At 39.0% G+C, this 26732-nt stretch overlaps 2 protein-coding genes across 6 annotated transcripts in view; one reads left to right on the top strand and one right to left on the bottom strand.

The window, feature by feature from the left end:
• Window positions 1–1982: 1982 nt before the first annotated feature.
• Window positions 1983–21188, bottom strand: PLAA (phospholipase A2 activating protein). 2 transcript variants are annotated; one of them, XM_074813321.1, is made up of 14 exons: window positions 20872–21188; window positions 18698–18891; window positions 16784–16884; window positions 16582–16702; window positions 16078–16245; window positions 14911–15046; window positions 13766–13935; window positions 12673–12830; window positions 11516–11732; window positions 9829–9897; window positions 8166–8237; window positions 7236–7337; window positions 4233–4397; window positions 1983–2702 (listed from the first exon to the last, which is right to left on the bottom strand). In XM_074813321.1, the coding sequence occupies exons 1-14, from the start codon at window positions 21018–21020 to the stop codon at window positions 2137–2139; spliced, it is 2388 nt and encodes a 795-aa protein (XP_074669422.1). In that variant the 5' UTR covers window positions 21021–21188; the 3' UTR covers window positions 1983–2136. The 2 variants fall into 2 exon arrangements, with proteins under 2 accessions (XP_074669422.1, XP_074669423.1); XM_074813322.1 differs by lacking the exon at window positions 18698–18891 and having other exon boundaries at window positions 20872–21063.
• Window positions 21189–21219: 31 nt separating this feature from the next.
• IFT74 (intraflagellar transport 74) overlaps window positions 21220–26732 on the top strand; it is a 38516-nt gene continuing 33003 nt past the window's right edge. The window contains exons 1-9 of one of the 4 annotated variants that reach the window (XM_074813325.1): window positions 21231–21376; window positions 21570–21765; window positions 22116–22256; window positions 22688–22823; window positions 23327–23375; window positions 24222–24320; window positions 24484–24544; window positions 24953–25012; window positions 26041–26102. In XM_074813325.1, coding sequence (XP_074669426.1) covers window positions 22140–22256; window positions 22688–22823; window positions 23327–23375; window positions 24222–24320; window positions 24484–24544; window positions 24953–25012; window positions 26041–26102 — 584 coding nt within the window. In that variant the 5' untranslated portion in view covers window positions 21231–21376; window positions 21570–21765; window positions 22116–22139. Of the gene's footprint in view, window positions 21377–21569; window positions 21989–22115; window positions 22257–22687; window positions 22824–23326; window positions 23376–24221; window positions 24321–24483; window positions 24545–24952; window positions 25013–26040; window positions 26103–26732 lie in introns of all 4 variants that reach the window. The other 3 variants (XM_074813324.1, XR_012621738.1, XM_074813323.1) reach the window with 3 other exon arrangements.

Raw genomic sequence — 26732 nt, 5'->3', positions numbered from 1 at the left:
TTTACACGTTACCTCCATTGCCTGTATGCCACTGCATGGCTCTATGGGGACAGACCCTCCAAGGACAATTCCTGTGGGGATGGAATCCAGTGTCCCCCACTCCCTCTGTTCCTCAGACAATGTGAAATTATCAGGTCAGGTATCACAGTACCCTATAACAGCAGCTGTCCTTCTAATATTCCTGACCTGCTTTGTATATCAGCAGTCTCCAGATGAAGGATTTTTTGCTTGCCCCATCCTTTCCCTGCAAATTTACGTAAATTTTGTAATATCTCTTAATATACCATTTCTTGGAGTTGCCAGAGTATGTTTATTAATATAAATGTTAATTTTTGGTCTGGGAAATTGATGACAATTTTTACATAAAGAGGTAATCTGTAACAGAGCAATCCCACAATAACAAAGCCAAAATGTTAGATGAGTATAGATTTCTTAAAATAGTACATGTACAAACACAGTTAAAGAGCACAACATCAAAAAGCTAAAGCTTCAAGAACAATTGTATAGTAGGCAACAAAATTCAACACACAGGCACATTATTTCACAGACATGTTTCCTAAAGGTAGGTTCTTAGATGTCTTCCCAGGAAGGGGTTGATCTGTTGTTAAGCACTGTAAATCCTGAATAATCTTATACATGAACCTGCAATGGATGAAATGAGAAAACCTGTGACTAAGGCCATGATCAAGACTGCTTGCGACGATATGTATTTAGAAATTCATCAAGTTTAACAGTACGAATGTGTGACTAATGATCTGAGAAACAAGGTTTGCTGGAAGTAATGTAGTCATTCAGACAGTTCAGTTAAATGGAGCAAAAAAGTTTAGAGCTCTTGGTCACAAAATCCTTCACATCTGTCACAGATGAGGCAGACAAGCGTCCCATGACAAAGAGCTCATGTGCCAGAAAAGTTTGCCCATTTTTTTCATGTTTTCCATTCTATTAGTATAATGAAAAATGTAACTTGAACATTGACCATCTTGACTTCACCTTAATTTTAAGCCGAAGTGTAACGTTTACAGGAGTAGTATGAAATAACATTCCCCTTTTGAGCTGAACATCTTGGATCTGCTGAAATAGCTGTAAATTATTTCATCTTTTCACAATCACCACAGTTACTATGTTAAAACTACTTCATAAAACTTTACATCTGTACAGTTTAGAATAAAGTATTTCAGTTGGAAGGGACCTACAACAATCATCTAGTCCAACTACCTGACCACTTCAGGGCTGACCAGAAGTTAAAGCACATTACTAAGGGCACTGTCCAAATGCCTCTTTAACACTGACAGGCGTGGAGCATCAAGCACCTCTCTAGGAAACATCTTCTAGATGCTGCTGTTCAACCTGTTCTCTGCACCTGAATTTCTCATTTCTCTCCCCCTCTTCAGGATGGCATCTAATATTTTACAACATACTTTAGACATTTGCTATCAACTGGTGGAATATTCTTGACATTAAAAGTCCTGTAAAGCTTTTGTAGATATTCAAGCCATTTTACAAGCTACAAGATACTCATCAGTGAAGCACAACATCTATATTGCAGTTAAAGATTCTACCCCTCAAAAAGTCAGCTAGTTCTAGGTTAAAAACAGCCATAAAAACAGCTAGGTTTCAGAAGGAAAGCGGAAAAAAACCTTATGGAAAATGCTGCTTCCTTATCAGGATATTTGACAAGGGTTAATATTAACCAATTGTGAAAAGTGCCATTGAACTTAACGGTCCCCAGGGCCCCTTCTCTGCTGACAAAAAGCACAGTCAAGAAACAGGCTCATTGTGCTGAAACTTAGAAACGTGGTTGGGATGGGTATCTCAGTTGACAGTCACTGAATCACAGCCATTTCCTATATTTCCATCTAGGTGACCTTTAAGTACTGAGATGGTTTGACTTCTTGGTGATCTATTTTGATCTGAGCTATGTCAGAAGTAGTTCCTGGAAAGATCCTGTGCACTATAAACTTCAGAAAAGCAGTCAAACAACAAACAGTGTAAAAAGTTTTATTTGCTCTGTGTCTTCAAACAAATCAAGTGTAATTAGTCCACAGTATTTTCTCAATTATAGTCTGTCACAAAATATGAATAAAAGCATCTTTTTTTCCTGCATACACTGTGTCTCCCAACTGCTAAGAAAAACAATTACAGAAGATTAAGAACAAACCTACAGCATTCCTTTACTTTAGCCGGTTCAGATACAGAGGCGTACTTTTTTATGTGAGAGTCAACTCCAAGAGACTTAGCTAATTGCACAGCATTTGTATCATCACTGATTAGCGTCCCAAGGGCCACAAGCAGTCTAAAAATGGCTTCAAGATCTTTAACAACTTCTATAACTGTGCTGATTATTGATAAACATTGAGCTTTGCCCTCAATGTTGTTGACTTTATGCAAACATACAGCATAGTTCAACATCAGCGTGGCAAGCGCAATGTGGATGTTCTTATTACTGCCAAATTTCATTTCTATTGCTTGCGTCATTATTTCATCCCTCTGTTCCATCATGAGCTTCTGGCCTGCCTGGCTGACAAAACAATTGCAAAGAGCTCTAAGAGCCAACAGCTGGTTTGCTTCCTTTCCTTTAGGGTTCAGAAATTTAAGGAGAAGGATGATAAGTTGCACGTGATCCTTTTCACTGCAGAAGTTCTCATTCACGGTGGGATGCCTGACAGACAATCGAAGAATGTCTAGGGCTGGAAAGACAATATCTAAGAAACAAAACAAAAAATATTTTAGTATTAATACTGCATTATGTGCAAGTGTGATGATGAGTTTCTTTCAGATACAGAGCTTTTTAAGCCCCTAGCTTTGGGAACAGACATAACAGTTTCATGCATAAAGAGATTCAGGTAAAGCACAAGTTGGTTGAAATTCATAAAGACAAATATTGACAAATGCATTCTAGTAACACTTCAATTAAGCACAAAAAACATGCTCCTTAATTTAGGATAAACACAGTGCTTTGCAAAAAATCCTGAAATCTTTCCTAAGAGCTAATTGATAAGACTGAAGGCAAACACAAAATACGGTAACTAATCCAAAAAGGTCTCTGAAAGCTTCCCAGTGACTGAATACCCCTATACAGTCAGCATCTCATTCTGTATTTTACAGTTTAATATAGCTACAAAACTGCTTCAGAAAGAAAAATGAGAAAAAAAGATTTTTAGACCACCTTCAACTTCAAGACGTAATTTGCAAATTAAAAAAAAATATGTCCTCAAGTGACCAACTGGAAATCATTGTAAGGAAACTGAACTGAGAGTTTGTTCAGTAGTTCCCCCTGACTTTCTCAAATTTCAAATATATCTGGCTCCTTGGGTCTACTATCAGTATACTATGCTTATAATCAAATCAAAGATAAACCTGCTTAGCTACTTACTGAGCAGTTTTTCCTGCACATATGCAGGATCTTGAGAATTAATGCTTTGTACAATATGAAGAGTCTGAAAGGTATGAAGATATTAACCATCACTAGCTCTCAGCTGAGCAAAATGTAGTTTGAGTGATGTTATATACCGAACATGAATTTTTAATACCAAAATACTCTTCCTGTTAATAAATCTTTAACCACAATTTCAAGAAAGCACTTCACTTTAACTGCATGTTCAGATATTTGTATATGCAGTGTGTCCATTTTTTCCAGAATGTGTGGTAACAACCAAAATAGCCTTTCCAATCCATCAGTGCTGATGATACATTATTGAATGAAATTATATCACCTCCACTTGCATTCATTCAGAATGTCATTTCACTAATGCAGCTCTGATCACATAACCTAGCTTCAGTAACTTCTTTTCTACCATACTAATCAGGAGCTACTTTTGAGATTTTTTTTTTTTTAATAATTTATCTCCATAATTTAGTATCTCATTTGATAACAATTTAGGACTCCAACCTCGCATTTCTTTGCTCTGTTTCCAAACAAGCCTCACACTTCGTTCTTGAGGATGCTCCTGATAATGAAATAACCATGACTGATGTTTATATCAAGTTTCTCCTCTGCATTTACTGTTGTGCCAACAACAAAACCAGACAGCCAATTACCAATTTTGCAATTCGTGTCACTGCCTCTGCTACTGACCAGTGCTATTAGCATCTATTTATCATCTTCTGGTTTCTACTTGGATTATAAACTCTTTGCGACAGTCTCTGCGTAACAGCCAGCATAAGACGACTTCTGGCTCATGGTGAAGTATTGATGAGATGATGGTACAAAAAAAATAACTGCAAGTGTCTACCTTCTGGCCAGTTAACTGCTCTCCATAAAGTCTGAAGTTGCTGTGCTGTAGGTGTTTCTGCAGAAGTGTTGCATGTTGCAGACAATAACTTTTCTAGGGTTATCAAGTCATCTTCTGTAAGCTTATGTTCTTCAGCTGCGCTGCCATTAAGTTCCTTTAATTTGCCTGTAAGACCAATAGAAGGCACGGCTTTCTGACATCAGAACTTCACAAATATAGGTCTTCAATGAAATACTGCAAAACCGCTTTACAAACAAGTTTCAACTATTGTTAATTGTTTTGAGGGGTTTTAGATTTTTGAACATTATTTTTCCAGTTTCATAATTTTCTAATTTTAAGTTTTTAATCATCACAATGATTGCTATTATTAATCCCCCTCTAATACTGCAACACAAAGATTTAGAGTTCACAGCCTACATACAGGAAAAAATGCAGAAAATAATCACAAGACCATTAATTTTCATAACTGAAAGATTATTCCTTTTTTGCTCTTTATTATTAGGTAGTAGAAACAATAAAGAAACTGTATGTTCTCAGTGTGATCACAGTTTTTGCATTTTTACTTAAGTGCCATAAGGAAAATATACTGCACCATGTCCTATTATTCAAATTTCAATGTAATTTAAAAATCAAAGTGTTGGAAAAAGTGTTTTAATGTACAGCACTTTGCTTAAAATGGACCTAGCATTAAGCACCTGCCAATCATGGTTCTTCCAGAATTGATGAAAGCCATGTCAATAAACACACAAGCAGGCAGCATTACATTAGTACACCCTTAGGAGTTTTACAGTATGCACAAAAGTCAACTGTGGGCCTCTTATGGAATAAAAACACACACATTAAATCTAGCCCAGTCCAGCCATAAAATTAACAAATGTATTTAACCATGCACCGTTATAATACTGCGGTAAACTCAGTAAACCTAGTTTTCAGATTCTAAGCTTCAAAAAAACCAAACAACCCACTAAGCCTGGGGCTAATATGGCCATCCTTAAAGAATATTTGACAAAAACAAACTGATGCAGTATGTTTTTAAGACTAAGTAAAAGTCTCTACTTTGCTGTAACACAGCAGAATAAGAGTCAGCCACTCTTGCCATTTTCCCTCTCAGGAAGTTCTGGACAAAATTTTACTGTAAAATCTGTGCAAAACTAAGAGGAGGATAAATCTATTTACTAGCAACAATGTCCAGAAACAAAATTTCTGATCTGTGAATCGCTTATCTTCTCCCTGAACAAACAAATAACAGAGTGCAAGAAAACTCAGAGAAACAGGACAAGGCTGACTGAAGATTCCAACTAGTATTTTTAAACAGAAAACAGAACCTGAACAATACATAGAAGAGCAACACTGCAGAAAGAAGGCCCCAGAGAGACCCTGACAAGCTTGAGAAGTGGACCCATGTGAACCTCATGAAGTTCAACAAGGCCAAGTGCGAGGTCCCACACTTGAGTTGGGGCAATCCCCAGTATCAGTACAGACTGGATGATAAATGGATTAAGAGCAGCTCTGCAGAGAAGGACTTGGGGAATTTGGTGGATTAAAAACTGGACACGAGTTGGTAACATCCACTTGCAGCCAAGAAAACCAACCGTATCGTGGGCTGCATAAAAAGAAGTGTGGCCAGCAGGTTCAGGGAGGTGATTCTCCACTCTTGTGAGACCCCACCTGGAGTACTGCATCCAGTTCTGGGGTCCCCAGCACAAGACAGACATGGACCTGCTGGAGCAAGTCCAGAGGAAGCCACAAATATGATCAGAGGGCTGGAGCACCTCCCTTATGAGGACAGGCTGAGAAAGTTGGGGTTGTTCAGCCTGGAGAAGAGAAGGCTCCTCGGAGACCTTATTGTGGCCTTTCAATTTAAAGGGGGCTTAAGACAGACAAGGGGAGACTTTTTATCAGGGCCTGTAATGACAGGACGAGGAGTAATGGTTTTAAAACCAAACAAGACACTGGAACAGGTTGCCCAGAACAACTGTGGATGTCCCATCCCTGGAAGTGTTTGAGGTCAGGTTGGATGGGGCTTTCAGCAAGCTGACCTAGTGAAAAATGTCCCTGCCCACGGCATGGGGGTTGGACTAGATGATCTTTAAAGGTCCCTTCCAACCCAAACCATTCTATGTTTCCATGACTGTAAAGGAGCTTATTCTCTTCAAGAAGTTGGATAAAGGTGAAAGTATGCTTTTTCTAAAAAGCAGAATCTCTTGTTCTAAGGTTCTTCAACAGACTACTACACAATGACAACGTTTTCAAGCTCTGTATATAAAGCAGAGGGAAGGAGCCAAGGTAATTTTAATTTGGACATCTTCAAGGCACGTACATTGTGAATACAAATTAGTTTTACAAAACCCTTAAATACACTAAGGCACTCTACAGAAACATACTGAAATAAACTGGTGACAAATAGGGTAGAGATTCTGTGGAACATTTACAGAAAATACAGAGGAAGAGATAGTAGAATAGAAATGAAGCATGGGGAAAAACAAGCCAAGAACAACATTTACTAAAAACATGTATAATTACTAAATATTGTACATGGTTTTCTTTTTTTGTTATGCAGTGTTCTGCTTAAATATAGAAGTGACAATTGCAACCTGTGAAATTGCAGAATGCCTTACTTCAAAACTTCACAGATTACACTGTATGGTTATGGTGAACTAAAACTTCGATGCACAAAATCAGGAAGGGATTGTACATGATCTGCATTACCAGCAGCTAGGTGAAAAAAAGTACAGTATTGATAAAATAAGATGCTGAACACAGCATATACAAGCTGAGTGGAAAAAATGGATATCCTGTATTACATAAAGGTCTTGTGAAATTTACTCATACTCCTAAGCCTTCAAATACATGCACCACTAAAGTGATGAACGCAATTTTAAAAGGTCAAAACCAAGAAACAGTGAAAAGCTATGGGAATCACTTAGCTTTTTGAAAAGTTCAAAAGTAAAGTTACTTCAAACAGATGAAAAAGAAAACCATCCTTGAAATTAAAACACCAACCCAGTATCTGCATAGGATTGGCCTGGTCAAAGGTGACAGCATCCTTCTTCGGAAAATAAATATTTTCAACTTTAGCTGCAGCTGACTGGTAGGCTCCCGTTCCTACATAAAGGAAATACGGAAAGTTGAGTGGTGTACCAAAGTGTCCAACACAGAACACTATCCTACCAGTAAGCCTCTCCTGCTGGACAATACTCAAAAATATCTCATTAAAAACTTGAATGGTTACGCAAATAGCTGTCATTCCTTACTGCTTTTACATTCAAGGGTTAAAGCTTACAGCAATACCTTCACAAACTGTTCTCCACCCATGTAAAAATTTACTAAGCAATTTAAATTATTAAGTGATTTCTGAATTACGTGAACTAAATACATTGTCATTCATAGGAATAGGCATTGCAGTTAAAAAATGAAAATGGCAAGGATCATTTTAGAACAAAGATCTCTCCTGCTTCTGAAATCTTATCTTTTGATTATTTTCATAATGAATAGGCAAAGTTTACACATACTGGAAGACTTGCAGATATGGCCAAGTTATGTCACATGCAACAGTAGCCTGAAATCTCTTTAGAAAAATAGTAGTAAAAAGCTTTAATCACGACCTACAATGATTTCCTAGAACCACAGGTGAATTAGTGGCTGATATTGTGTAATTTCCATTAGCTACATGTATCAATTTCTTTGACTGACAACATAACTAGAAGGAAACCAAAAATCCTCTCAAAAACAATTACATATTTCAAAGCTTCTGTGCATGGTTCCTGAGTATAAAGGAAGGCTCTGCTATCCCTATTTTCTGAATAATTTACAGCATGAGCAGCTGGAATCTGCTCATTAAGTATAAATTTGCATCCATACAAAATTCATGTCAAAGGAAAAACTGAAACAAAAGATCAGTGATGCTTTTCATCAGCAGTCATCATCTCTTACCTGTATATGGATCAACCCCACCCACTGGAGCTACTGCATTTGATGCTGAACCAGGAACATAGCGACCAGCACCTGAACGGAGACATTAGGCTTTTAAACACCACCACTGGTAAAGAGGTAATGTATACCCATATTTAGTTACTAGTTTTCAAACATTGCTATTAAAGGTGTTATTTTGCACTAAAGTGATTAAAAAAGTCTTCAACACTTCCTGAAATTTAAGGATTAACTCTATGCCAATGTGTGAGGGTGGTGCTGGTGGTGGTGATGGCATTCACAAGCTAAGTGACTCACAGCTGCGAGACATTCTGGCATGGTCTCTGGCACCCAGTGGTGCAAAGGCCCTCAGCACAGCAGGTACCTTATCCAGGACTAGCTCCAGGGGAGGGCACTGCTGCCCAGGCATGGCCTCTCTCTGTGCCTGAGGCCAACAGTGGCCTCTCCTGCAGGAGGTGGACTCTGTATCACTGAAACTTCAGGTGAAGGAACTGCAGGGCCCTTGCATCTGCAGAGATCACAGCCTGAGCCACACAAAGCAAGAGAGGAAACACATTTGGAGACCGCAGTAGAATAGAGAAAGACTGATGGGGAAGGCTGAAAGCTCTGTCTGTTGGCAACAGCACAAAGGCTTCTGCTCCACCTGTAGATCTGCAGCTGCAGAACAGGCTCAGTGCCCTGGCACTGGCGAGGACAAACACCCAACAGGGGATGCATCAGAGCCAGCTGAGACTGCACATCGTGTCGTCTGCAAAAAGGGGAAAGGCAAGCAGCAGTGATGGGAGGCTTCCTCCTGCAGGGTATGGAGGCACCCATCTACTGACATGACCCGCTGTCTTGGCAGGTCGGTGTCTGCTGGGGACCAGGATGCTGCAGAGAGACTGCCAAGGCTTGCCTGGCCTTCAGACTATTACCCTCCTACTCTTCCACATGTGCAGCAGTGATATTGCCAAGGAAGTCCTGGAAGAGTGTCAAGAGTGACTACAGAGCTCTGGGGACAAGGGTGAAGGGCCCAGGTGGTGTTTCTTTGATGCTGCCAGCAAAGCAAGAACACTTGAGTAGAAGCAGGCTCAACATGCGGGTCAGCAATTTGTTGCATGGCTGGTTTTGTGGGCAGGACTTTGGCATCTACTGACTACAGGACCTTCTTTGAGGAGTAAGAGCTACTGAGCAGGGCTGAGAAGTTTGACAAAGCAGGGCTGGAATGTCTTTGCAAACAGGCTTGCTAAACTAGTGAGGAGGAGTTTCAACCAGCTATGCCAGGGAGGGTTATAATCTAAAATTAAGGTGGAAGGCACCAATAAAGGTCCCATAATAAGAAAAAAGTAACAGTAAGGAAAAAAGAAAACTACTTATATGAATATACCCATTCCTGCGTTGGCCATGCATATGAAAGATTGACAAAACATAAGGTTTAAGACCATACTCCTCTGCTGTAAAGGACAGAGTAACATGAGGCAGACCAGACAGCAGAGGGCTCTGCTCTACTGAACAGACCTGGACATGTTTTGACAGTGGCAGAGTCCACTATCAGTCTGTCCCACGCTACTGTGCCAAATGGAGAACTGCAAGAAACAGTGGTCTGGAGCTGACAGCTGAATACAACTGAACACATTAAAATATACATCTTAAATGCTAGCAAAACAGATTATGAATTTTACATTACCTGTAAATGGATCTGCTGCAGGTACTGTACTTGATCCAGATGAAGAGCCTGGAACATAACGCCCAGCACCTAGTGAAACAGTAAGAAGAGCAATGACTACTATACACAGATTGATATTATTAAAGTGTCAATACTTTTCAGACAGAAGCAGCTCAAAAATAAAGTCAAACATCAAATATATCTTATTGTTTATTGTAGCATTCTAAGAAATCTGATCCTATCTATGCAAAAGTCTCCTGATGCTGAACAAATTCTTCCTAATTACTTAAGTCAGAAATCTGTTTTCTGGGGCATATGCATTACACATCTGAACACAGACAAATCAGAAGTTCAGATGACTGCAGCTGTGAATTACATCAGAACCCCATTAGCCTGTATTCTCATTTCTAGTTCATTGCAAGAAAAAATTTAGCTCAATTATTTTAATAACAATTTCCTCATAAATTCACCTTTGTGAAACTAGTTGAAATAAGGAGTGGTTTTGTTTGTAATGTGATAAGCAGGATGTAATTGATTAACATGGTTCAGCTTATGAGTAATTGCCCAGGTTTTGGCTGGGATAGAGTTAATTTTCTTCCTAGAAGCTGGTACAGTGCTGTTTTGGATTTAGTGCAAGAATAATGTTGATAATACACTGACATTTTAGGATAAGCACTATTTAGCAACAACTGAGTCAAGGATTTTTCAGTTTCCCATGCTCTGCCAGCAAGCAGGTGTACAAGAAGCTGTGAGGGAGCATGGCCAGGACAGCTGTCCCAAACTAGCCAAAGGGATATTCCATACCGCAGAATGTCATGCTCAGCATATAAACTGGGGGGAGTTGGCAGGGAGTGGATCACTGCTCAGGCATTGGTCAGCAGGTGGTGAGCAACTGCATTGTGCATCACTTGTCTTATTCTTGGGGTTTATTTCTCTTTTCGTTATATGCCTTTTTGTTACAATTATAAGTAATTTTAAAAATTATTATATTTTATTCTATTTTAGTTATTAAACCATTCTTATCTCAACCCACGAGTTTTAATTTTTTTCTCATTCTCCTCCCCATCCCACTGGAAGGGAGGAGGAGAGAGCAAGCAGCTGTGTGGTGCTTAGTTGATGGCTGGGGTTAAACCATGACAGTAATTAACATGTTCTAGTACCATTTCATGCCTGGAAAAGCATCATTTATATATTTCACTCAGTTTCAGTTCATTCACTAGCTAAATTTTTTGTATTTTATTAATTGCCTTAATAGCACCTGACCACCTCTTAGAATAATATAAAAAGTGGACTTTTCTTCCACTGAAAAAAAAGACTAGACTGAAAAACACAACTGGCTTGATTAAAATTTTGGTGAAGATTTGTTCTGACAAATACTTCAGAAGTTTGTCAAGTTTTCGGTTTTTTCTTGTTAGATCTATCTGCACCTTGCCCTCAATCATTTGAGGAGATGAAAGTCCTGTACAGGAAGTGCAGGAGCTACAACACTGAATTCTGCCTAGGCAGACAGAGAAGTGGATTGAGAACATCTAGGTAGAGGGCAAGTGTGGTACTGGTGGCGTATCCCAGGGACAGTACTACATTCAGTCCTGTCCAACATCTTCATTAATGATCTGGAAGATGGGTCAGAGTGCACCCTCAGCAAGTTTGCTGGTAAACAAAACTGGGAGGACTGACTGATGTCATCATTTAAGTTTAAAATTCTTACCTGTAAATGGATCTGAAAATTGAGCACTTGTACTCAGTGTTTGCCCCTTAGTGTTGTCCATAATAAACTTGGCCACCTGATCTAAAAACATAGGATTTAGATCATTCTTTTGCAGGAAGTTGTATGCAGTCAGCCAAGGATCATCAGTGATGTTATATGGCAGTTTGTAGGAAGGCCCACTTTCATTTACATCAACAGTGAAAACATAGTCATACTCCTTCACGCAGAATAAAAATAAAAACAAATTAGAAGTCTGTCAGCACTTTTTACAAAAGGTGGTATCAAACGCAGACTAAAAATGGCCCAGAGCTAGGCCTAAAAACTTTAATACTGTTACTTGCAGATTGTATCAATAATACTCTCCTACACAGGCTGCAAGTAAAAAAATACTTAAACCATACCCTGTATATTCCAGAATTCTGTCTCAAGAAGGCCAGGCTAAAACACGTCATGATAATGTCTATGCAGGTATATTACAAAATAACAGATGCATCAGATAGCTCTCATGGACAGCTCTGGCTGCCTGCAAAGCCACAGGGCAATCAGACACCTCAAAACACTTCAGTCTTAAAAGCACACTTCTAATACTAGAAAACAACAAATTCCTAATGTTTCTTTAAACCACATGAGAGATAGAATTAGTATCTCAAAGCCATTACTTCTATGATTGCACTAGACAGAGACTTTTCTGTGTATATATTCTTTACTGAAATGTTTTTCAGCTTATCTGGCTTTAGTTCATATTGTACTTTTGTTCAAAAGTTACAATAGAAAAGGGATACAGAAAGGTTGGTACTTAATATTTTAGGTAAGCCTTGCATTTTAAATTGTACAGCTCACTTCCTTTGGAAAGGAAGTTAAAACTAACTTTTCAAGTTATTAGCAATAAATACTATCATTTCTCTACTAATAGTTTACCTGTCTCCAAAATAATCTGTCTCCATTGGCTCACTTGTTTCACAAAATGTTTCAAAAGTAATAAAGCAAGCAGTACTTATTTATATTTCTACCTCCAAGTTTTAATAGATCAAAGAAGACAGAAAAGAAACAACAAATACTTATTTTCTAAACCTAAGTAAAGACTTGGAATAAATTTTTAATGGGAAACCAAGCACATTACTTAAGAAGGAATAAAACCAATTCAAGTTTGCATATACCTTTCCTTCAAATAAAACCTTTCCAGATGTTTGTTGCGTGGCTCCAGAAGAACCAACAACATCGCCAATCTTTATCCATCTTCCTTCACTAACACTCCACTGATATGCTTCTATTTTCCCATTATCTTTAATAAGCCGTGTCTGTCCATCTCTTGTTCCTGTAGACAGGAGTGTTTAAGAGTTTGAACAAATTCAAGAATACAATTTACTGTAGGAAAGAAAAAAGTCTTCCAATAACACTCAAATTTAAAGATGAAAACATAGTTCAACAACATTTAAAGTCACAGCACAGGAAGTAAATGCTACATGTCACAACAAGAATAGCAGAAATCTTGACAACAGCATTTTACAATTACAGTAATGGTATCTACCACCAGACTAAGTTGCAAAAGCAATCCTTAAGAAGTCCAGTATTTCATAGTTTACCATTTTCCCAAGGAGATGACAATCAAGAAAGGTAATACTCTCCCATAGTCTAGAAAGCATCATAAAATTGTAAGATTTATGCCACTTGCTGATCAGAGCCAAGGGCTGAGGCCACTGGTTACTTCGCCTTGGGAAAAAGTATTCGTCTAGTTAAGAACAATCTTAACTATCACTGCCTCCACTGTACTCTCAGTAATCTCTCTAGTACCTGGGAAGTATGAACTGAGTCAATCAAAACAAAAAGTTTTTCAAGAGGAAAGCTAAAGCAGAACATTTGCATCTACTTTTCCTTTAGGAAAAAAAAATCCACTTCCAGGAGTCCTTTTGCAAATTATGTAACTGTCTCATATACTATTGGCACAGCTGGCATAACAGATCTGAAACATCTTGAACACATTCAGCATCCTCAATTTCACCTTTTTGTAAATTATGTCAGAAGAGGAACATTTTTTACCATTTTAGTCTACAAAATTATATATATTTTTGAATTAAGAGTCTTGCCTCCAGAAGAATCAGGGAAAGGATAGTAGAACAAAATTAAGCTGTTTTCTTCAGCAACTGTATTGAAAGAGATCAAAGCTTTAATTTTGGAAACTATGGAAAGTTTCAATACCTCAGAACTGAGATTTGGAGGCATCTCTAACATGACAAAAGTACAATAACTTACCAGGATCCTTAAGATGTTCTCTTCCAGGAAGGTCATCAGCATTAATATCTCCTAAATCACCAGTTTTAGGGTCAATGGATGCTTGGGAAAGCTCATTTTCAAAAGCTTGAATCTCCTCAGCACTTGCTGTACGTTCCAAAGACTCTGTAAACACTCTTATAATTCCATCACTGAATGGAAACATTCAAACAGAAATACTATTTGAAATGTCCACCTGGTTACATACATCCTAATGGTGACTTCTATGTCATGAGAAACCAATATTATTCTAACTACCCCTCCTGTGGGAATATAACAGAAGCTTGGTGATGAGGACTGTAAACACGCTCAACTGAGCTGCAGCTGGGGTGTTGAAAAAACACATGTATCATACTAATTGTTGTTTAGTTTTGTGTACTTGACAGGTACAGTATCTCTGGTTAGATAACACAGGCCTGTGATAGACTCGGAGGCACCCTATTGAACATGCTTGAGATTCCTGCAGTGCTGTGGGAAAGATGAAAGCACAGTGGAAAACTATGCCTGTGAAAATCTGACATACAAGCAAAGGCAGCAGGATCAGGATTTTTTTCTTCTTCTCTTTCTCACTAGCAAGTACCGAGCTCTGCAGTGCCTGCGTGCCCGCTTGTGTGCCTCTGCCCAGGTGCTGCTGCAGAGATCCCCAGGGTCATGAGGTAACAAGAATAAGTTTACTCTTTCCATTTCATCCAATAGTTTTGTGGTTGTTCCTGCATCCTGCCTATGCTGGCTCACACACCTTCCAATTATTTTTAGGAAAGAAATTTGCTCTCATGCTAAAAACACCCAGAGGAGAATTTAAGCAGGTAACCCCTATCTGTAGTATAATTTTAAAATCAAGGTAGGACATGCCTATCAAAAGGGTTCTTAATAGAGTACCTGTAAGGCCATTCTCAGTCTATTCATGGTTTACCACATTCCCAAGGAACTCACTCAACCTCTGTGATTCACACAACAAAAGAATGACTTTTTGGATGAAGTACAGCACATAAATTTAATCCCCACACACACTTTGATGGCTGTATTTTTAAATATAGATGAAACTGATATCCAAAGTGATGCTTGAAATTTCATTAAGGGTTTGCAGATTTATATCTAAAAATACACTGGGAGTAAAACCTGGATACCTTGCACCAACTACGATGTCACCATTGTCTAACACACAGCAGCACCATACAGACTGAGCTGGGAGTCTGATTGTTTGAACACATTCCCCTTGTTTCCAGATTCTAAGAGATCTGTCCTCTCCAGTAGTTACAAAATCTGAAAAGAAAAAGATATAAAAATATTTAAGATGTATTTTTACTGTACTGTATAATAAATGCCATTCTGCAACTGGGTATTTAAAAATTAGAACAGTAAAAGAACATTTCTACAACTTAATACTTCTCTCAACTTCAAGAAGAGAGCTAAAAGAAAGCCACCACTCAGTTGTCTTCTCAAAAAAAAAATTAAAAGTGCATAAACTGCTGACTGAGCCAGACAGGGAAAGAAATTATGCTTAAGACAAAGAAAAGATTCCTTCCTCTTTTCAAGAGTTTAAATGAAGAACTTTCATCAATTTTGTAACCATCACTGTTTTATCTTACACTATACTTGCATAGCTTCACATTTGTTTCAAATCCAGATTTTTGCAAGGTACGTCTGCTTTTTCAGGAAACGTGCATAAAGCTCTCTCAAAAGTCCATATAATGTAAATTTTAAGGCATAAGAGATTTATGACATACACACCCACCAATACACGTGCACTTTACCTGTTGAACAAATGTGCAATTGTCCCATACACCTCACAAAGCTCACTCACTTGGAATTTCTTCTGTAACTGTCTGCAACAGTTAGTTCTGAACCTTGAAACCTCTAATTCTGAAGACGAATGCAATTAACCCTCACACATAAAATTCTTAACCTGAACTATTTATAACATAGATGTAGATACTTCACAGAAAGTTTTCAAACTACATTATCTCAAACCAGTAAGCCACACATTACCATTTTAGTAGTCTGCAACAGTTCTGAAATACAGGTGGCAACCTAGATGATAGTTTTGCCTATTGCTTTGCCAAAGTTTCACTTAAGCAAAATCCAGGACCCTTCATCTCACCTACTGCCAAGATCAATTCTACCACAAGTGGGATTTGAGGACAATCACAGTATTTTTAAAAATTATTTATGCTAAAGGAAAGAAGTAAATTAAACATGACCCAAGTTCTTTAGTTGTGGCAGCTCCACAGAACACCCACCTTGTCATTTCATTTTGGAAGAATGTTGGGTAACAGTCACAAAAATAATCCTACCTTTACACTGAGGGAAGACAGAGATGCTATATATATAATTTGTATGTCCATAATACACCTGCAGACACTCGCCAGAGATCTGCCATCTTCGAACACTAGCATCATTAGCACAGGAAAGGAATTCCATTTCACTGAGAATAGCTAAACCTCTCACACAATCTTCATGTCCTTTATAAAAGAAAGGAAAAGTTTTAATGTAGCATTATACCATTTCCATTAGCAGCAGTATACCATTTCAATTTAGTTCACATCTAAATCCTGGCAACCAATCTTCATTATGGGAACAATTTAAAAAAAAAAAAGTAATTCATTGCTCAATATTCTCTGAGAAAAAAAATCTAATTGTTTTAAAAGTGATGTGATTTCTGGCCATACAACTTGAGACTTCAAAAACCTTGCCTAAAAATTGCTCAATTTATCTACGGTTTTGTCGAGTTTTTATTCTGTTCTCTTTTTAAAAGAGCACATGACCCATGACCCTGATGAAATTGCAGCAACATTTACCAGTGAATGTTCTTCCACATCTGCCTGCCTTCCACAGTTTAATAGTTTTGTCAGCTGAACCAGTCAACATTAATCCCTGTTCAGGCAATATTTTCACTGCCCATATTGCAGCTGTGTGACCCTGCAAAAAATCAACATTGTTAGGCTTGTCAGAATCAAATTTGGAGTACCTATTTTACATTCATGAAGAGGAACTTCATACCTGCAATGTCATCATACACCTGTCATTCAACCAGACCTTGGCTGTTGCATCCCATGATCCACTTAATAACGTGCCAAATTTCCCAGATGAAAGGCTGCAAACTGGAATGAACATTCAAATCAGCATTGACAAGTTTCCTGCATTGCCACCAATTTAAAGAGATTTATTTAAGGAGATTTACTTGGTATTAGTATCATATCTAGTGTTGAGGAGTTTGGGGAAGAATTAAGTGGAACTGTAGTTGCACTGCAAACTAGAAAGGAATTGCTTAAAACTCTCTTCACTTTAGATTACAAATTTTCACATCTTTTTGCCATTCACATTTTGAAATTTCTCTTAGTATCAGAGCTCTTCTCCTCAGACTAGAACATTGTCATGGTTTAACTCCAGCCAGCAACTAAGCACCATGCAGCCGCTCACTCCCTCCTCCCTCCCTGTGGAACGCAGAGGAGAATCGAAAAAAACACTCATCACTGGTCTCCACTTTGTTATCAAGCCGTTGACCGCAACTCTTTGAGTGTGATCATCCAGCCAGTTCCCAGACAAACATGTATTAGTTTATGTCCTCAAGAGCAGTATTTTGTACAAAAAATACTTAGGTTATCATCTTGGAAGGCAAAATACTTCTACCAAGAAATTGTGGTGACATTAAAAGATTTAACAAAAAGATAATCTGCAAATGCTCAAGTAATACACAGGTGTAAAACTGAAGACACACAGTACTAATAAGGTTTACTAATAAGTTTACAAGAAGAGCAAGTTATAGAGAGTAGTACCGTCTCCATCTAACGGTTCATAGCAGGAAAGTATGGGTTTATGTTTCTTGCTTCTGTGACTCCACACTGAGAACTGGACAGTATTCTACCCCTGTCACTTCTCATGTCCTACTTTTTCCCCACTTTAAAACAGATTTTACAATTAATGTAATTTGACATTTTTTTAATGTTTTATATTACTACAAAAATTGCTAGAAATACTTTTGTGTAGGGGAATCTATAACTTCTCTAGAACACCTCATCCCTTTTTACATGTCTGGAGGGAGCATGTCACATGTCATTTTAACCATTCATCTCTCCCAGGTTTCTGATAAAGTACATAAGCCATTCCATGCCTCCTTACACAATGACATTTCTTTCTCAAAGAAAGCTGAGAGGTTTATAATACAAGAATGAATTCTAGGTGTCCTAAAATTCCAGGGTATTTTCAAACTGGTCTCCACAACCATTCTTTAACACAGTTAAGAAAAGCCCCAAAACCTCCAAGACTTGAAATTATTTCTGACATCCTATAATTACATGATAAGACAGTTCAAAGGTCTATTAAATACTAGATCAGCACAGGAAAAGAAAAACTTAGTATGCTAATATGAAAATTGCTGAATGTTTTATTACATAGCTGAAGAAAAGGCATGCAAAATTGGGTTTAATACGTCACATGTTGCACTGACCTGACTAAAGTTGGCTTTTAGTCTTTACCGTGTATTTAAAGCACCAATTAATATTAGATCTCCATCTAGGTGACAAAATGGGCAGTGAAAGTTCATTTATTTGGGAAGTTGACTTTTCCTACTTTTATCAACTTTGACACAAAAATCAAGCTTAATACATGGAGAACTAAATTACTGCTTCTTAAAAACACAAATCTTGGCAAAAGGGTAATCATTCTGCAACTTGTGTGTTCACACATACAGCAAAAGCTCAAGCATTCTTCAGCATACACTTGGAAGTCGTTGCAATGAACTGTCACTACAAGAATTGAGATTATAAAATCCTATTTTGCAGAGGCCATAATTAAATAGTTCGCTATGTTAAATACCAAAGAAATAAAAATCGAGTTTTATAACTTTAACCTAATTTCCTCTCTAACAAATAACAACTTTTATGCAACAAACTCCAAAATAAAATGACTACATACCTGTGTTCTTATGACCCTTAAGGATGTAAAGAGGAGCTGGGTTATCAACTGTGAAAATGCAAATATTATGATCATTGCCACCAGTTGCAATCAGCCCACGAGGATAGAGGTCACTTGGAGGTATGATGCACACACAAGATACAAAATTTGAGTGGCCACTCATACAGTGCATTTCAGTAAAACCCCTGTTAAGACTAAACATACACGATAATCAGTTCAGGGTCATAACAGAAACAGTATTTATTTGAGGCACTGAATTACAACAGGTGTTTTATACTCCAACTTTTGAATTAATAACTATGCTTGCATTGTGCTGAATAAATACTATGGATGATGCAGAATGAATTAAAAACTTAAGAGAAAAATTATATCCCAGTATTCCAGCCCAGTAAGCAATATTTAATGCTTTCCAATTGTTTTTCAGTAATGGTAGGCCTGAAAGGACTTAGTTTTGGTTTTCCTTGCTTATTCGCAAAACTATGCCCCATTTGATCACAAGTAGTTATAGTCTGCCTTTATGAAATCTTTTGCTGTCTCAAGACTCAAATATGTATCCCAATACACCCTAAAATAACAGTGCACATAAATGAAGAAAGTCTACTGCCTGTCAAATCATTTCACTGGCTCTTAATTCGGAGCACTCTAGAGGTTTGATAGCTAAATAGATTATAACTGATCCAAGCAGCACCCTTATTTCTTCATCACGATCCAGAGTCAATAGTTATAGCATTAACTGGAAAAAGCTACTCATCCCGATGCAATAAATGGGTGGCTTGTGGTGCTGTTGGTTTGGGGTTTTCTCTTCTGTCTGTTCCCCCCCCGCCCAACAACCCAACATAACCGATCATACCACATTGTCATCCTTCATACTCTAATGCTTGGAAAGCTTGGAGGGTGTAGAGAAATCATGATACTCTTCTAAATTGTGAAACATCTTTACTGCTTAAGGTACAGAGAACAAATGAAGGTAACATATTTGTGTGTAAAAAACCAAAAGTTACATACAGCAGTTTGCTTACCCACTGAACCCTGCCTACTGTAATCCCAGAGTCTTCAAAGTAGAGAGAGATAATCATTACCAGCGCTATGACTCTGTGTTACTCATGTCTTCCTCACACAGCTCTCAAAAATTATGGGTTAGAACTAGACTTCCTTTCCTGCAATAAATTTCTGTGCAGTTTAACAAGTTTCTCCCCTTGTGATGAGAGATTTAACAAGACACAATGAGATTAGTCTTCCCTCCCCTCAATTGCAGAGCTAGAGACACCAATTTAAACACACGTGTGAGCATTCTGACAAATTTACCAGTTATCTCTGTTTCACTGGAAGGCAGTGGGAAGAATATCCATGCCTAGCAACTTCAGAATGCATTTCACAATTTAAAACTATAGACAGGTGAGGAGATATATCCTGTGCCTTCCTATAATACCTTATCTCTCCACCATCTCCTATTCACATTGCTTAGCAGCACCTCTTCTGGTCACAATATGCAAAAAAATTCACTGACTGAAATCAACAAGACAAATGCAGTAGGAGACAAGCCCGTACAACATAAGTATCAGAAAATAATGGTTTTTCTTCCTTTTCCAGTATCTTCGTGTATTTAAATTTTCTGTGCAGTTTTTGGTTCATTTTCCATTTTATGTTCAAAGAAGTCGGCTTAGGAAAGGCAAGAAAAGAGTTTTCTGAAAATATTCAAAACATATCGTCTCGCTGTCAAAAATACAGCACTGTTACTTAGCAGGACTATTTTGGTATTGAATACCAAAAGGTGGAAACCACATCAATACCACCCGGAAAAAAAAGACGCCCAGATTTACAGACATGATTAGCGTCTGTAATGCACGCTAAAAATATCGACATATGGTTAATTATTTGAGCAAATACAGCCTTCCCCAAAAGCTGGCGCGCAAGCGGCAATGCCAACGCCTCAGCCATCCGCACACTCAATAAAACGGCTCCAGAAAACAGACCCTCACCGCCACGCACAACCCCCCAGGCCCCCGCCGCTCCAGCCGGCAGACCCAAGAAAGGTCACGGCCGCGGGGACCGACCCGGCGGGGCACGGGTGGGGCCCCGGCGGTTACACCTCCGCGCCTTCCTCCCGCACTGCGCCGCCCAGGCCCGCCCAGCGCCGGCGGCCCTGCCGACGAGGGCTGCGGCCCGGCACTCACCCGTCAGGAGCCCAGAGCCGCGCAGTTCGGTCCCGGGAGACGGACACGAAACCGCCCTGGGGGAAGAGGCCGCGGGTCAGGCCCCGCACGTCCTGCCCGTGCCCCACTAGGGAGCAGCGAAGCCGGTACGCGCCGCCCTCGCCCGCCATGGCGGGAGGCCGCCGAGCTGTCCTGACACAGCAACTATCCCCTCCGCCGCCACAGCCGCTACCGGAAACCACCAAGCGCCGCGCCGGAAGAGGCGTGGCCGGGCCGGCGCGGGGCCGTGAGCCTCCCCGTCCCTCCGGCGGGGTCCGCGCCCCGGGGCGGGGCCGCCGCTCTCCCGTGGCGAGGCGCCCTGGGGGGGGTGGAGTCGCCGCGGGCCGCGGCGGGCGACGGCCCCGGGGCGGCCGGAACGAGATTTCTGGATCTCGCGATAGCAGCCGGGCGCCGCGCTGGTTGGCTGGGCGGTTGCTGCGATACCTGCTCTGCAGTCGACGGACGCTTAATGGCGGCGGGGAGGCCGGTGAGAGGAAGGGGCTGCTGCCGGCCGGGAAGCGGGTCCCGCGCCTGTCTGCGGCTCCGCGGAGCTTCCCGCTTCTGTAGCGAGGGCCATTGGCGCGGCTACCTCCGCGCCTCTCTGGCTTCAGACGCCCTCAGCCTTTCGGGGCCGGGTTGTTAGTGCCCCGGGGGAACACGGGTGCTTCCTGTCTCTTCAGGTCGTGGCCGACAGTATCGCCGTCCCACAGGCGCCTCCGAGAAACTGCCTGGCAGCGTCAGCGCATCTCTGTACTGCGTCTGGCCAGGAACTCCTCACGGGGCTGGTGCGAGCTGCCAGGATTTGTCAGGGGTAGCGCAGTCTGGGTTTGCATTGGTGACGGGTGATGCCCGAAGGACTCTCTCCAGATAACCCCAGTGGGTATTTGCGGCAGCTGTTAACCGGTTTGTTTCATGAGAAAGAGACTGGAATTCTGTGGGCAGATGCTGAAACAATAAATGCCACAGGAATTACGAGGAGTTATCTGTTTAACAATATAAACTGAGGACTGACTACGCGCTGAAAAGGGACTGCTGTCTCGCCTTACTCACGGACCTTCTGTGGTCCTTTCTGAGCACTGTCTCGTACCATGCTTTTCCAGTAAGCAAGTGATTCTAAAGAAAACTAAACTCCTTTTAATACGGGGAAGAATTAAGCTTTAAAGAGTTGATCTCTGGTAGTTTTGAAGAACTTGTGCAAATTAAAGGACTGTTTCTATCCTTCCCAGAGAGAAGTTCAAAAAGGAACAAATATGGCCAGCAGTCACAGACCTCCAATAGCTCGTCCTTCTTCAAGAGCAGGAATAGGGTTGACTGCAAGGCCTACCTCTTCATCAAGGACTCCATCAGCACCCAGAATAGGAACAGGGGTATGAAAATGTTTAACATTAACTTCAATATATTTAGATTTTTATCCTTTTTTTTTTTGTTGCTTTTTAGTATCGTAACTGGAGTGATAGTTTCTCGGGAAGCATTTTAAGATTTTAGTTTTGTAGAGAATTTTATTTTCTAATTTTGAGTGAAAGGGGTCAAGGAGGTCTTGCATCAAGAGTTCACCTGGGAGACCTTAGTAGCATTAATGTTGCAGACAGGGAACAAGGAACAGCTCAAAGGTGATCTCTTACACTTCTGCAGCAGACATTTGACTGAAGCTTTGTTTCCCTGAAGAGATATAAATGCTAAAGATAATTATAGAAATAGTATTGAGACTAACTTGAATTTTTAATTGCTTTGGCAATTGCATAAGGATAATAAATTCCTAATTTGGAGTTGGGAGGTTTGTGTTTTGTTTTTATTATAGATGCCTCCTAGTACATCAAGACCTGGTTCTCGTGGTGGTTCTTCGACTACTGGAGGAGTCTTATCATCTCAGATTAAAGTAGCAGACCGTCCAGTTACTCAACAGGGATTAAGTGGAATGAAAACTGCAATGAAAGGTATTCTTTTACTGAAATTAGCTATCAAGGTCTCTGCAAACATTTTAAAGGAATATTTAGGTTTTTAAAGGAAAACTTTTCATTGCCAAATTAATGAATAGCTTATGATTAACAGGAGTAGGAGAAAGGAAGATTAAAGCATCCCTCTTATTTTCTTTGCTCTTGGCAGTCAGAAAATACAAAAGCTTTTCTGTGCCTGAGCTGTCTTTAAAAATCATTCAAAAGAATAGAACAAGATAAATTGTGTCTTCTCCCATCACTGCAGAATAATTAAAATACTGTGTTATATAGTAACTATTCATGTAGCTGAAAAAGTAATGTTTGTCTTCACAACAGTCTAAAATGAATTTCTGCCTTCATTTGTTTTAATGAGCTAAAATCTGTTTAAGAACACAGAAGGTGGCAGTTCTTTGCCTGCAAGTTCTGCAGATTGTTTCCATAATTTACAGTTCATAGAAATTAGTTGGTTTTTAACAAAATATCATCTTACTCTTCTTTGTCAGGTCCTCAGAGACAGATAATGGATAAAACATACTACCTTGGACTGCTGAGGTATGTCTTAACATCATATTCAAACTGCAGAAGGTTTAGTGCTCTGTTCCCTTTGTGACATGAAGTTTGTTGTGCTTAACAATAGCATGGGATAAGTGGTGTTCGCTTACAATTAAATCTGTCCTGTTATAGGACTTAAGGTCATTTTGCATATAGTTTGTAGGAGGAAAGGAATCTTATGCTTATGTGCAAGTACAAGTAGATTCCTTTGACATTTTGTTATTAAGCTTGCTAAGTTACACTCCCACATCATTAGAAAAAGGAAGGTCAGTGATTTTGAGCTTCCACCTGTAACACTTGGTAGGTCTGATAGCTTCATTAGTACGAGGTAGCATCACAAACTAAGCACTTTTTACTGTATGTCTCCGGTGGTTTACTTGGATTATACATTGAGCTAACACTGACAAAGGCAAGGCCTTGCAGAAACTGTATTACATTCTCTACTTTTGTCAGTTGATCATATTTGAATAAATATGATTTTGTTGAATAAAATCAGTCCTAAAAGATGCCATTTTAAATGTGGATTGTATCCACATTCTGTGAAATTATTTTTTTTCCTGTCCATTTGAGAATAATTCACATCTGTTTCACCAGCAGGGACCAAAAGCTAATTAAAACTTTTCTTTCATATCCAGGTTTTCTAACAACTTCTAAGATCTTATCTGATAGAACCACTCTGCTTTTTTCCTCATTTGTCCAGCTCTTCTTTGAAATACTGATTTGAAACATGGTGCAGTGCAAGAAAGAGATACTGACTGCACATCTCCTGTAGTAAAATATAATTTCTATCTGTGTTTTAGTTGTAACTTCAAATGTTAATGATTCTTTTTTGTTTATTTTTTTCAGAAGCAAAACAAATGAGCTCACAACAGAAATTAACAAGCTGCAGGAAGAAGTAGAAATGTACAAGCAAGAGAAGGCTGTCTATTTGTCATATGAAAAAAGGTGAGATTTATTGCAGGTAATGCAGAGCTAACATTCTCAGTCATGAGACTATTCTCGGGTATTTTGGAGGCTTCCAGGAACCGTTAAATAATCGTTTTTATCATTTTATTTTTACATATACAAATCTTTCCACCTTAAGTTTAACTTTTTGTTTTGTATTTAGGGCAGAGGCTTTAGCTGGTGAAATCAAAGAATTTCAAGGTCAGCTAGCAGACTACAACATGGTATGCTGTTTTTTTATCTTTTTTTATTGACATTGCTCTGTAAAGATGTACTGGTTAATACTGCCTTTTATTCAGTTATTGGAAAGGAAAAAGATGGAAACTAAGAAAAACATAAAAGAAAAAAAGGAAGTATAAAATACATTAGGAGAAGCAGTTGCATATGGATTTAAGAAATTACTGCTGCATAATATTTGTGGGTTTTATACAACTACATATAATGATGATTACTTCTGGAAACTGCATGTATTCTATTCAGATTCGCAAATCATGGTTTTTCTATTTGCAGTAATAGAAAATCGCTATGTTTTCATGAGTGCTTTGTGAGTTGGTACATATTGGTCCGATTCTTTTCTGTGTAATTAAAAAAAAGGGAGAGCAATAACAAGTTGGAATTCTGTCTCATTTCAGGTTGTGGATATACTTAACACCAGTATGGATATGGCAGAAGTTATTCGAGACTACAATATGGTAAAAATTATGTTGTTTGCTATGTTAGAACAGTGAAATGGTGTGTGTCACATTCTTGGTGCTTTAAATGTATGATATATCTAAAAAAACATAGCACTAATTTAAAACTTACCCATTTTTTCCAGTTAAGCATAATATTTGCAACATATTTGTAGTGGGACAATTGTCTGAAGTGTTGCGTTAACAGCCCCATGATACCTTGTATTTTAGATCTGAAAAGGGTGTCATCCCAACTCAAATTATGAGTGTTAAAATATCTTCTTTATTTGTCTTGGGAGCATAGAACACTAGTCTTATGAAGTGCAAATACACTGGACTCCACTGCCTTGTAAAGCTGCCTGGTCTTCTGGAAATGTAGTTCTCTTTTTGTCTTCTGCCTTTTAAATTATTCCAGTGTAATAAATATTAAGTATGTCTCTGACATGGCCAATCACAAAATCAATGAGCTTTGTTCTTCCTTTACTTTCTTTATTTTCTAACATAGATAGAGTGTTCCTCTAAGTATTAAGGCATGAGTGGCATTAAGCATGTTCCATTTCTTGTGATCACTTTGCCCATAAGCAAAAGAAACTAGTTTTAGAAAAGGTTATTTTGGTAGCTTGAAAAACCACCTGAGTATTTCTCCGTCAAAACAATATTTTTTTTTTCCCTGCATTTGATTGAAAAATGAAGTCACAATTGTCCGTGTCATGAATGCTTTGCAAGTGTTACATTTTCATTCTGTCTGTAGGCTACTGTAGATCCCACAATAATAGTAAGTGAATTGATTTATTACAAACTTGATTGTATTTCTTTTTCAAACTTAGAGATGCCGTCTTACTTCCTTTGGTTTCCAGTGGAAGACTGCAATTTCAGAAGGTCTTTCCTCAGTATCAACTAATAAAAAACTCTGGAGCAGGCAGCCTCTGCTGCTTCTTCCTCTACTGCATTCTGAGCAGCTTCTTGCTCATTTAAAGGAAACTTTGAATTTGTGTATAAAATCTGTTTATTATTATATATTATATCAAAATATCTTTTTTTTTTTAAAGTTAAAGGTTCAGAATGACCGAGATGCTCAGAGCGTGGATAAAATTTTCACAGAAAGACAAACGTAAGTACAATGTATGCTTCTCCAAATCATGTTACGTATACTTCTCCAAAGCTGTTAAAATCATAACTGAACTTCACAAAATTGAGGTGTTATCTGATTCAGAAGTTCCTTAATAGTGCGATGCATGCCACAAGTGATACCTGAGTAAATCAGTGCCAGGCTACAGCTGTTGTTCCTAGCTTTAAAGTCTTCTGAGTAACTGCTGTGGAGATACTTACCATGTCATTCAGGGGGAGTTAGGTGGCAATGGAGACTACTGTCTTTTGGCAACCTGCTGTCAAGGGTCCTGCATTTTGGAGGTTATATTGTAGAGTAGCAGAGTGGGGAAAGCAACAAGGAGTGGGAACTAGAACCGAGATTCCTGTCTGATAAGGTAGGGGGTGTGTGGAGGGGAAGATGAGGACAGTGAGATGCTTGCAGTAAGAATTTGTAAGCCATGAGAATGACTTGTGTAGTGATAGGCTGAGAGGGTGAGTTTCTGAGATGTTTTAGGGACAGGAGATGCTTAGGAGAAAAAGATACGATCCTGCTTGTTGCCAGTAAAAGCAATCTCAGTGATGAGATTTCATGTATAAATAAGCACTTTTTAAAAACAGTTTACGATTTAATAATAAGTCACTTTTCAATAAT

This window comes from Strix aluco, chromosome Z, assembly GCF_031877795.1.
Source record: "Strix aluco isolate bStrAlu1 chromosome Z, bStrAlu1.hap1, whole genome shotgun sequence".
In the NCBI taxonomy this organism is placed as follows: Eukaryota; Metazoa; Chordata; class Aves; order Strigiformes; family Strigidae; genus Strix; species Strix aluco.
This window is presented reverse-complemented; position numbering and strand designations above follow the sequence as displayed.

Coding starts and splice junctions, on each gene's coding strand:
- PLAA (XM_074813321.1), bottom strand. CDS start 21,020: ATGGCGGGCGAGGGCGGCGCGTACCGGCTTCGCTGCTCCCTAGTGGGG. Junction 18,892..20,871: donor CGGCTCTGGGCTCCTGACGG/GTGAGTGCCGGG, acceptor GTGTATGTTTAG/TCTTAACAGGGGTTTTACTG. Junction 15,047..16,077: donor TGTCTTCCCTCAGTGTAAAG/GTAGGATTATTT, acceptor TTTTCTTTTCAG/ATTTTGTAACTACTGGAGAG.